This window comes from Globicephala melas, chromosome 13 (assembly GCF_963455315.2).
Source record: "Globicephala melas chromosome 13, mGloMel1.2, whole genome shotgun sequence".
Classification (NCBI taxonomy): Eukaryota; Metazoa; Chordata; class Mammalia; order Artiodactyla; family Delphinidae; genus Globicephala; species Globicephala melas.
In genome coordinates this window covers 3,820,807-3,832,768 of record NC_083326.1, presented here as the reverse complement: position 1 = coordinate 3,832,768, position 11,962 = coordinate 3,820,807, and the positions used below count along the sequence as shown (strand labels likewise).

At 44.1% G+C, this 11,962-nt stretch overlaps 1 protein-coding gene across 2 annotated transcripts in view; it reads right to left on the bottom strand.

The window, feature by feature from the left end:
* Nucleotides 1-2,826: 2,826 nt before the first annotated feature.
* KATNAL2 (katanin catalytic subunit A1 like 2) overlaps nucleotides 2,827-11,962 on the bottom strand; it is an 88,538-nt gene continuing 79,402 nt past the window's right edge. For both annotated transcript variants that reach the window (XM_030867868.2, XM_060310553.1), the window contains 3 exons: nucleotides 4,546-4,708; nucleotides 3,642-3,744; nucleotides 2,827-3,128 (listed from right to left, as the gene is read on the bottom strand). In XM_030867868.2, coding sequence (XP_030723728.1) covers nucleotides 2,989-3,128; nucleotides 3,642-3,744; nucleotides 4,546-4,708 — 406 coding nt within the window. In that variant the 3' untranslated portion in view covers nucleotides 2,827-2,988. The remainder of the gene's footprint in view (nucleotides 3,129-3,641; nucleotides 3,745-4,545; nucleotides 4,709-11,962) is intronic.

Here is an 11,962-nt window from a genome sequence, read left to right as displayed (position 1 = left end):
GATTCATCCTGTAGATTATCACCTCAAAGACTCAAGGCTTGGAGACACTGGGTAGAGTGGTCGTGAGGTGTGAGGCAAGGTTGAGAAGCAAGGAATTGGTTCAAAGCTGGGAAAGTGGCTGGAGCCCCAGAAACCCTCCCCACCCTGAGCAGCCAGGCAGGAGACGGGGCGGGGGTTACGCTCTGGAGAAGTGGAACTATGAACGTTCAGGCCTTGGAGACACTGGACATGGTGGTGGGCCAGGCTGAGAGGCAGGGCTGAAAACGGGATTAGGGAAATCTCTGCCTGTTCTACAGCCATTGTCTGGTCCCCTTCCCCTTACAACCAGGACCAGAGAGCGTGGGAATGGAGTTGAAAGTTAATCTGATATGTTTGGCCATTTAGAAGACAATACTGATGGATATCGGACAGATATGAAAATGTTGCCCAAAAAATTAAGAATAAATACTTAGAAAATTAAGCAAATGAAAAAAATGAGGCAGTTATTAATTCCAAGAAAGAACTCAACAAGGAAATGTAATCCTAATCCACTAGTTGGCTCTTCATTAAACAATGTACAGTGAACAATATCATAAAAATATTGATTATTGAGTTAACCTAAAACTGTAGTAAAACTGTTTGGGGATGATTAGGGAAAGACGTGTGTGGTAGGGATGGGGCAAAGGGCTGAAAAGGCTATATTTCATTTCATCCAAAGCAGGAAGTCATTAGATAATGTATAAAACTGATAAGAAGCCACCAAAATAAAGGCATGACCTAAAAGCATATGTGCGTGATCATTTGTAGACAAACTTTCCAAGGAATGAGGAGAGAAGGATGGACTACGTGACTGAATGTACAAAGATGAACTTGGAGATTCTTAAAAGGAATGGAGGGAGGATGTGGAGGTGGGTTTTGGAAGTGGAAGGTTACCGGTATGTGCTGGGAGGGATGGCCAACCACACTTACCTGAACGGAATCAGGAACTCCAGAGCAGTAAGCTAAAAGGGCCCAACCCTATTGTCACAAAGCATGCTGTCCACAGGAGCCCTCCTCTGCCCCTCTGCCTGTTCATTCTTAGGTACACATACAGTGCACACTTAACCTGCTTTCCAACCACAGCAAATTAGCTATTATTGAGGTTCCATCCACTTGAGATTTTATGAAATCAGAAAGGGTGGCAAAGGCCGCAAGCAAATGGACTAACAGCTATAAGAAATGTCAGCTGACAGCCTGACAAAATAACCCAAAAGCACAGACGGCAGATGTGGGAAATTGAACAGCACAGCAGTCTAGGCCATTGAGCTTAGAGACCTCCATGTCTGCATATCGGCAGTGCTCACAGGGTACTACTACCTAGTGACCATGAAGAAGTTTCAGCTGAGCTTCTACTAAGATGAAATGTCTTTTTGTTTCTTTTAAACTCATTGAATTTGACTACATTTTCCATAAAATGATATTTTAAGAGGCATTTGAGAATATTCTATTCAAAACAATCAAAACCCCAAATGTTTTTGTTTAAAAGGGTGAAATACTTTGGACTATTTAGCCCAAATGTCCCTTTTCCTGGAAGTGTTTTCTTCTCTGGAGGAGTCTGCCTTGCAGGGATGAAGAAAACAAGGCAAGGGAGACAACAAAAGGTGACCATAGGAAAATTCTAAGCGGGGGGAGGGGTGGCATTACTTAGTGGAAGCCTTCAGAATTTACCAGGAGTTGAAAGTAGATGCCTCAGATTGTGGGTTTCTGAATGAGATGTTTCTAGCTGTTTCCAACCCCGTAAGGAGATGTGGAGGAGCCTAAGCGCAGGGAAGACTGTTCTAGAAGCTCAGGTGCCCCATCCTAAGTTTTGGATCCAATGAGGAGCTGTGGCAATGAAAAGAGAAGGGCAGAATACACAGGATGTTACTAGGGGCCAGAACTCAAAACACTGCAACTGGTAGGTAGTAATAGTGGGGTGCTTGTTACCACTGCTATTAGCTCATCTCCAGAGATGGGCCAGTGATATTCCTGAGTGGGGCTAGTCTGGTAGGGGTTTGCTCTGCTGATAAAACTGGAGTCAGAATCAGGGAGAGCAGATGAGATTCAGAATATTGTCAAGAGAAGCAGATGCTGTTTCTCTTCCTTGCTCCCACCCTTATCCACCCTTGAACTGTCAGCTGTCAGATGGTCTGTCAAGCTTAGCTTCTGATTGGCTCCCCAACTTAGAACCACCCTCTGCATCCCAACACAACTTTCCTTACCACATCTTTTTCAAAATGAAAATGCCAGGGCTTCCCTGGTGTCACAGTGGTTGAGAATCTGCCATCTAATGCAGGGGACACGGGTTCGAGCCCTGGTCTGGGAGGATCCCACATGCCGCGAAGCAACTAGGCCCGTGAGCCCCAACTACTGAGCCTACGCGTCTGGAGCCTGTGCTTCGCGACAAGAGAGGCCCCAATAGTAAGAGGCCCATGCACCGTGATGAAGAGTGGCCCCCGCTTGCCGCAACTGGAGAAAGCCCTCGCACAGAAACGAAGACCCAACACAGCCAAAAATTAATTAATTAATTAAGAAAAAAGGCTGCAATAGTAAGAGGCCCATGCACCACTATGAAGAGTGGCCCGCGCTTGCCACAACTAGAGAAAGCCCTCGCACAGAAACGAAGACCCAACACAGCAAAAATAATAAACTCCTACCCCCAACATCTTTAAAAAAAAAAAAATGAAAATGCCAGTTCACAAATGAGGAACACTACAAGAAATCATTCATCTAAATTTTATGGGATCTCGTGAGAAAAGTCTCCGTTGCAAGACCTCATAGCACACATACCTGTAATTGGAATCTTCAATATTTTGCTGACATCGACCATGAAAATATATATTTCCAAAATGGTACAGTTGTCCAAATTAATCCAGTCTTCAAGAATAATTTTGTTTTCTATTCCAAGCATAATATTCTTCTTTCACTTACACTAATTAATGAGGAGGCCTCTGTAGTTGTCTTTGTGGCCAAGTCAGGGTAAATGTGATTTCACACAGACTCGAATTCACTTTGCCAGGCTGAGTATCTCTGAGTCAGATTTTTTGCTGAAGGCTTGGTGTGGGCCAGCACATCCAAAAAGTCAGCAGTGGTCACTGTATCCAGCTGGATCCCAGGTAAACTGCTGCTCTCTAGATAAAAACACAAGAGGAACAGCACAACAGTCTACCTAATGGTGATCAATGCTTTTGAAACATTAATAGACCTTCTTTCAAGACAATGCACAATGCAGCATTCTTAATGGTTAAGGCAGCAACAGGCAAGACTAAAGAGGGCTGGGGAAAAAAGTCTTTAATGTGCAACTCAGCCCCTGAAGCCCATACACAAAATGTGACTTAAATGTATCATTATAAAGTGTTATTTAATATTTATATAGTGCCACAAATGGATCCAGCCCAACATAGTGTGCCAGGGCAATAAAAGCCCGAGCCCTAAGGAGTTTATCATCTGGGGGCAAAGTTGATCCGAAACAGAACAGCAGAGGAGGAAGGAGTTGGGTGCAGAAGGAGGATTTTTGACCAAAGAATGAGTGCCAGTGTAACAAGCCACAGAGAACAGGGGCAAGGTGCCACCTGCTGGTGAAAGACCAATTTTTAAAAACAAATTTCTCTCCCAGAGCACCTTGGCTGTCATCCTCACCATACCTGACTGCTGATTTTCAAGGGCATTGAAGATCTTCCTCACAGGCCGCATGGCTGCTTCCCTGCAGACTAGCTTGATGTCCGAGCCCGAGTAGCCCTCCATCTCCTGAAACAGCCACAAACCCAGCCATTAGGCAGCAGGCAGAATGCTGGTGGTGGTTACATTCTTACAGGCAGGACAGGGGGTCAGAGCCCCTGTTTGGATTCTGTATCCGTCACCCATGGACACTATGTAAAGATTCCCAGATAAATAGTGTTTAGGGGGAGAGAGGCTGCTAATGTGTTTGGATAACCTAAGGATCTGGGCCACAAACAACTTCCTAACGCCATCCAAACGTAGGTGGTGAGATGCTGGTGACGACTGGCCCACCCAAGCCCCAATCACTAATGGGGCTCTTGTGCCCAAATTCAAGGATGGCAAAATTTGGTAGACACTTCTGTTCTTGTAAATAGGATTATAACCTGCCTTTAAGGAACCTCAGAGAACATCACATTCAAGTGTCCTCTCAAGGAGGCAATGACACCAGTGGGCACGGGGGTAACATGCTTTTCCTTTTGTGAAAGACTTGCATTTAATCATCACAGCAATCCTCTATGGCCTGTTACCCATTTTACAGATGAAGAAGCTGAGGCTCAGAGAGGAAGTGACTTCCTTGATGGCACACAGTTAATAAGTGGCAGGGCCAGAATCTGACCATAGGTCCTCTGAGACTAAACCCTATTCCACTTTATCACATCTCTGCTTGAATGTTCCCGAGGGACAAAGAGCTTGGTCTTTCATGAAGGAGAGGCCCGTTGCGCTTGTTGGGGCAGCTTGGATCTTTTCTAAGTGACTCGAGGCTCCGAACAGCTGAGAAGACGGTCACGGGGCGGCCCCTGGGCCTAGGCGCCTCCCCAGGCAGCTCACCCTGCTCAGCAGGCTGTAGTCCAGCTCCGCGCGCAGCTCCAGGGCACAGCTCCTGCTCACGGGCGGCAGCCAGTGGTGGATCATGGCCTGCCTGGCCTCCTGGCTTGGGAGGTCCACCAGAATCCTCTTCTCCAGGCGCCGCAACATGGCACAGTCTAGCTCCCTGAGTCACGTCCAAAACACAGGAACTGGTTGGAGCAGTAACTCACTTCTTAAGCAACAACTATATTTGAAGAACAAATTTAGCAGGAACCAATCCTGCATCTTAACTGTTACTCTACATCTAAGTCTGAGTGGGTAGGACCATTACTTCATGTTGTTTGGGAGAAACAAATGGTTAAAAAGAAGAAAAAAAGAAAGGAGAGATAGGGAGGGAGGGAGGAAGGAAGGAAGAAAAAGAGAAAGGAAATATACATCCCCCAGATACCTCATGTGAAGGAGGTAGTTTTAGGTGACTTAATTTGAGGGGGAATAAATCCAGCTAACACCAACCAAACGTGAGCATTCCCACTGCAGTTGTAACATCAATTATTCAACCTGACCCTGCCAACGAGTACACTATTCCTGACATAACTTGGGCACTCTGGGAAGTACGCTAATTCTTCAAAAACTCTCATATATTCTGGAGTGAATGACTATCTCACTCCATTGCTCTGGTGAAGTAAAGTGCGAATGCTCCTTCCTGGGCACCCAGTGCAAATGTGGCCCTTTGAAACACTCATTCCTGGCCTCCCAAAACACTGTCAGGCCAGGTTTATGCACTTTGCATCTGCAAGCCATTTCCTTATATTTCTTAATATAAAAATTTCAAGCAAATAGGAAAGTAGAATAAAACAACAAATATCCACATACCTACCATCTTGATTCAACAACAGTTAACATTTTGCCGTATCTGCTTCATACGCATTTATCTATTCTTGTTAAATTATTTCAATGTAAATTACATCATGAAACCCCACCCCCCAATGCTTCAGTATGCATTTCCCAAAAAAGGGACATTTCCTTATATAATACCATTATGACACTAACAGAATTAACACAGATTGAATAATATGTCTAATGCCCATTCCATAGTAAAATCTCTCCCATCACCCCCAAAATATCTTTTACAGTTTTCCCAACCAACATTCAATCAAGGATTATGCACTACATATGATTATGTCTCTTAAATCTCTTGTAATCCAAAGCAGTCTCCTTGCCTTGGCCCCTTTTTGAATAGGTAAGGCTAGTTGTACGATGTCCCACATTCTGGATTTGTCTGATGTTTTCCTCATGGTATCAGGTAACTGGTTTCTGTATCCCCTGTCCTCCAAGATGGAAGTTAGACCTCAAAGCTTAATCAGAATCAGGATGAACATTTTTGGCAAGTATATTTCACAGATAATATGTTTTCGCATTCATTACATTGGAATCCAATGTTGGTGTGCCTCACTGCTAGTGATGGGATGTTTAATTACTGAGATCATCTGGTGACCACAGCTCTCTTCACTGGACGATCTCTCAGGCATCTCTTTGTAAGGAGCAAATATTCTACATACGGTACTTTAGCACCATGTGAACACCCCTTTCCCCATCCCTTTCAACTAGTGGTTTTAGCATCTGATGATCTTTGAATCAACTGTTTCATGAGAGTGGTGCAAAATGGTGATTTAAAACTTTTTTCCATTCCAAATGATTATGTAGAATTATTATGTAAAGTAGAGCTTTCCCTCATTAACTGGGGCTCTTTGGTTACCTTGAGTTACCATTCCTATTAAAAACAGATCATTTTTGAGTGTGAGTTTGTGAACCCTTTTTACGTTAAAATTTCAAGCTCCTAGATGGGAGGGAAGTATCTCTTTGATTTTCTAGCACAGAAATTAGGAAATTCCTGTGTGTTGGTCTGGCTTAGCCGATAATAAAGAGTAACAATGAAAAGCATCATCACCGGATTTTCTCACTCATAAAGATACCGAGAATTTCCAAAGCACCCTCCCTTTTTTCTTATTCTGAATCTATGTCATGATATTTCCTTTTAAATCGAAAACATGAAAATACCCTTCCAGGGAGCATATCTGAATCCTAAACTGGAGCAACCAGGTTTCTTAAAAGATTGTGTCTTTTCTTTACCTATTATTCCTCCCGTCCTGAGCTGAGAATCCACTCCAGGGCTGCTTTCCCGGCAATAAAAAGTACCTATTTCTCTTTTGTATTTGCTTTGTTCTTTATCAGCTTCACCCTGTTGAAATTCATCTCATCAGAGAAAGCCACCTGCACAACCACGCCCCCTCTCAGGGCCAACATTTATATTCCAGACACAGGGTTGAGGGAACTTTGCAGAGCTCTAGGAAATTATTTTTTACGTTTGAAATATTAATAAAAGCTAGTGCTTAAATAGCACTCACCAGGGGGCAGGTACTGTCTCAAGCATTTTTCAGATATTAATTAATTCTCAGAACCTACCTATGAGGTAGGTAATATCTTTGTTTAAGATGAGGAAACTGAGGCATAGAGGTCGAGTAGCTTGCCTGAAGTCAAGGCTAGTGAATGGTGGCCCTGAACTTGAACCTGAACAGTGAGACTCTGGAGACTGTGCCTCAGTAACTGGCCTGATACTAGCACAGTAACAGCAGGGAGACCCCAAGTCACATCACGGTGAAATCTCAGAACCCTGAGAACGAACAAAGGATCATAAAAGCTTCCAGAGAGGAAAAACAGGTTGCATCCAATGAATGGAGAATAAGATTTCTCATCATCAATGTGAGATATTAAAAGAAAATAGAGCAAAAAAAAAAAAAAGAAAGAAAGAAAATAGAGCAATGCCTTCAAAATTCTGAGGAAAAATAATTTTTTGTAACTTTATTTTTGGCTGCATTGGGTCTCTGTTGCTGCGCGTGGGCTTCTCTAGTTGCGGTGAGCAGGGGCTACTCTTCATTGCAGTGTGCAGGCTTCTTATTGCAGTGGCTTCTCTTGTTGCAAAGCATGGGCTCTGAGCACGCGGGCTTCAGCAGTTGTGGCACGTGGGCTCAGTAGTTGCAGTGTGCAGGCTCTAGGGCACGCAGGCTTCAGTAGTTGTGACACGCAGGCTCAGTAGTTGTGGCTCGTGGGCTCTAGAGCGCAGGCTCAGTAGTTGTGGCGCACAGGCTTAGTTGCTCCGTGGCACGTGGGATCTTCCTGGACCAGGGATCGAACCCGTGTCCCCTGCATTGGCAGGTGCATTCTTAAGCACTGTGCCACCAGGGAAGTCCAGGAAAAATAATTTCCAGTGTAGAAATCTGTATCTTGATCAAACCATCAATTAAGTGGGAGGATAGAATAAAGACATTTTCAATATGCAGAGCCTAAAAAATATTACCTCCCATGTACCCTTTATCGGGAAAGTACTGGAGGACCAAAGGGAGAGAGAAACCAAACCAAAGGGCCACATGGGCTCCAAGAAACGGAGGGTCTGACACAGAGAGAGAAGGAAACCTCCAGGATGATGCAGGGGGTGCCTAGGGTGCAGAGGACGATCCGCTCATTTTGGAGAAGGAGAGAAGGCTCTGGAAGATGTGCCTCCAAGAAGATAAACTTGACTGAATACCTGGTATGTCTGAGTAAATCCAGAGCTGTTTTAGACAGTTAGCAGAGAGATGGGCCTCGATTAGTGGCAGGAGGAGGTGAGTGAGGGGGGACGAAAGGAGGGGGGTCAGGGAGATATGGAGAAGAGACACCATTAGACTCACATTTAGGAATTCGGTCCAGCAACATTGCCCACCCGCCAAGTGTATTGTCACTGCTGAGTCTCCGATACACAGAAGTGAATATGACAAACTCCTTACTTCAATGTAAATAATAGGCAATAACTGGGAGGTCTGGGCCTTGGACTGCAGGAATGTTGGTCCTGTAAACTTTAAAAATGAAATAAGACTTGGGAACCTGAAGCTAAAAGCAGGAAGGAAGAGAGAATAAGCTAGGGAAATGGCAGTGCTGGGTTGATGAGCAGTTGCCGTTATTTCCCCCAAGGCCTTTCCTTGGACCAGCTGCCCCTCCTGAAAGGGCAGGGGCTGCAGAAGGAAGGCTCTTTGGTGGGAGCACCTCTGGTCTCTTCATCCCAGCCAGGGGGACTGCTTATTGAAAGGAAGACCAGATCCCCAAATGCCCTAGGAAAATGCAGGCAGGCAGAGGGAGGTGGGAAAACAATCCCTCACTATAGATGACTGTATTGATCAGCTAATGCCCTAAAGCAAGAGATTTACCTCAAAACTGCTTGTAGGCACAAAATAAGTGCAACTCTCTGACAGCCAGGCCTGATTAATGCACTTTTAATGACATCAATAATTATAATCACACAAGGGAGGAAACAAAGGACAAATGGAATATACCCAGGAATCATTCTTTATGCCAATATATTTATGTGAAAAAATTTAACCTGCGGCAACCAGAAAACACTCCCTTTAGCTGCTACATTTTGATTTTCACACCCAAGTTATTCTGTTCTCACATCTCCTTCACCTTGGTCATTTGGTACTTCCATCACCTCGAAGGTCAAAAGCAACCAGCAAGAGTGACTGTGACACAGTGACGGCTCACAGACCTCACAGCCTGGCCACTGGACCGGTGCCCGCTGCTATATACAAGGTGGCAGCGCCCACTGGTCACCTAGACAGCTTGCGTGGGCCACGCGGCCTTGCACCTGAGCACCTGGGCTCCCACGCCAAATCTTAGGGGCCCTTCCTCAGCCCCTGGCCTGTCTCCTCTGTTAAACCATGTTGTTCCTGGGATAATGATCATTCCAAATTTTACAGAATTTGGAAATCAAACATAATTCTAGTGTGTTCATTCCATAGTGAAAACATTAAGTTCAAATCATCTCAGTGTGACAAAAGAAAAGGATCCTTCAGTTTTGTAGGCAAAGTCTTTGCAGTATGTCCCTAACCAACGTGAAGTCAGAGATCGTGGCAATCCTTGAAAAGCAGATTCAGGAATTGTATTCTTTGGTAGATGACAGGGAGTCAATGAATAAAGCACTGAAGTTTACTTTGTCTCCTGCACTGAGCTCTGTGTAAGTTGACTCCTACCTACACTTCCCACTTGGGCCAAACTGCTCCGTCGGCCGTTATCTGAATCTACATTTTGCCATCCTAGTTGGGCATGTACTCAGGTCATTTTCTTTACTTGGAACTTCCAGTTGGTCTACCAAGAGCCAGGTCCTTTTCACAGGTCCAGTGCAAGTGCTCTCTACCCCCTTTTCTTTTAAATATCTTTAATCAGAAATGGCCTCTTCCCGATATAATTTTATTCTACTTATTGTCTGTACCAGCCACGTGGCTGGCTGTATCCTCACTTCTTAGTGATTTGCGTTTATATCTCATCCATTGTCCCATCAGATAGCCAGCCTCTAGAGGCCAAGGATCATGGACCATATATCTTGGGTTCCCCCTCCTTCCATCATGCAGAATACTCACAGTAGGTACTCAATAGATACTACTTGAGTGAATGAATAAACTTTCAGTTCAGGGCTACTGGCTTCATGTAAGTGATCTGCTTCCTTAAAGCCCAGTCTTTATTTACGAAGGTAAATCTGCTTTGTTGAAAACTAGCATTTTATAAGCATCATTAGTTCGAATTAACAGAGAAAACAAGCATCAACTTGGGAATAAAGCATTCTATTTTCATCTTTAGTTAAAAAAAAAAAAAAAACACGGAAATGATGATTCAGCTCACTTGGCTGGGCAGTGCTTTTGAAGATGAGGTGAAAGATGTAGTCTCCATAGGGGGCCTCTCATCTCCAGAGACTGCACTTCTCATTCTGAAGAGTGAGCTCACAAGCAGGAGACAAGGGGATCCAACAGGAGAGCCATCAGTTCAGTCTATGTCCTACTGATGTTAGGGTAAGAGCGTCACATATTTATAATAAAGGATGACAATTACTTCGAGTTACTAGAATACCAACAAGGAGATATATTCCTATTACTCTTGCCAGAAAATGTATGACCAATAATTGAGAGAAGAAATGGGAATCTTCTTTTTCCGGCAAAATGATGAACTAGATATTCAGAAATCTCTTGTTATAAAGCCACTTTAAAAGCTTGGTGAATTATAGGAATCACTTTTGGTATACACAACAAATGAGTCCACAGGAAGCAGCAAAATTCTCAAGCCCTAAAAATGAAGAGGAAGCCAAACATCAAGACTGGGCAGCTGAAATTGAAGCTGTGGCTGAGTGTCTGCCTCTTAGTTACAAAAAAAAGTTTGGATTTTAAAGTCTACCTGTGGCATAGCATAGAAGGCCTTGGGCCCATTCAAGATGGTAGGTAGAAACAAGGCCCATCACGTAAAACAAAAAACCAGGTGGCACATCCTCTATGAAAGGATGGGTTAGAAAAATCTCCCCACTAGCAATGGAAAGAACCAAGGGAATCTGTCTTATACTTTGGGGTGGGAAAAAGTCTTCACTGATAATTCAGAATCCGACCTACCCTCACTGGCATGGATGAAGAAACCCTATGCTAAGAAATTAGCTTACAGTTGTCCAAAGGCTGTCAGTCATAAATTTTCTGTGAAAGGACACGTGTAAGACTCTCACAGATAGAGTTCCCCTCACTAAATGTAAGCTCACCATCCCTAATTCTGAAACATATAACGAACCACCAAGAATGAGAGTCTGCAGAAGAAACTAAGAACAGAATTAAACTCCACTGATACAGACGATAAAATAATTGTGTTTAAGATGTATAAAATGATAAAAGAGGGAATCAAAAATAAGAGAGAGACTCGCTTCTGGCCAAGATGGAGTAGCCCATCCTTCTCTAGTCCACACACTACTACTAAAATTCATTGCATGTAATACAGCTTCTAAACATAGGAAGACGCTGGAAAGAAGGAGGACGAGGGGCTAGGGAGCGGGGGACATGAGGAACGGCAGGGCAGTGTTCTCAGGTTTCTGTTTTGCCTCCCTCAGACCTCCCACACGGGGCGCTGGAGAAGCCCACTGACAAACTGCTAACAGGCACGGACAGAAGCCTCAAGAAAAGCTCATTCATTCTCTCTAACAAACGGCTGGGAAGAGCAGGTCCACCAGGACACAAAGCCTTTTTGATAATACCTGCCCTACCCCAGCTAAACGTCAGAGGGAAAACTGCCCCCCACAGAGTGTCTGTGCTGGGAGTCATGGTGGAAGGAGCTTGGTCCAATGCGCTGGTGCCATATTAAAACCCTCAAGAAAAAGAAAAGTCAAATAAATTAAGGCCCACCCATACATGGGATTCTATATGGAATTAGGTAGATTTTCAAAGTTGTCCACAATGTATTAAGTGAAAGAAAAAAACAGGCCACAGAACAAAATAATACGTATCCATGAACGTTCACATTTTTGTTTCTGTGTGTGGGGCGTGGGGTGGTGTCTGTGTGTACAGTTATAGGGGACTGTGCACTTTCAAGCAACCCCAAAGCATAT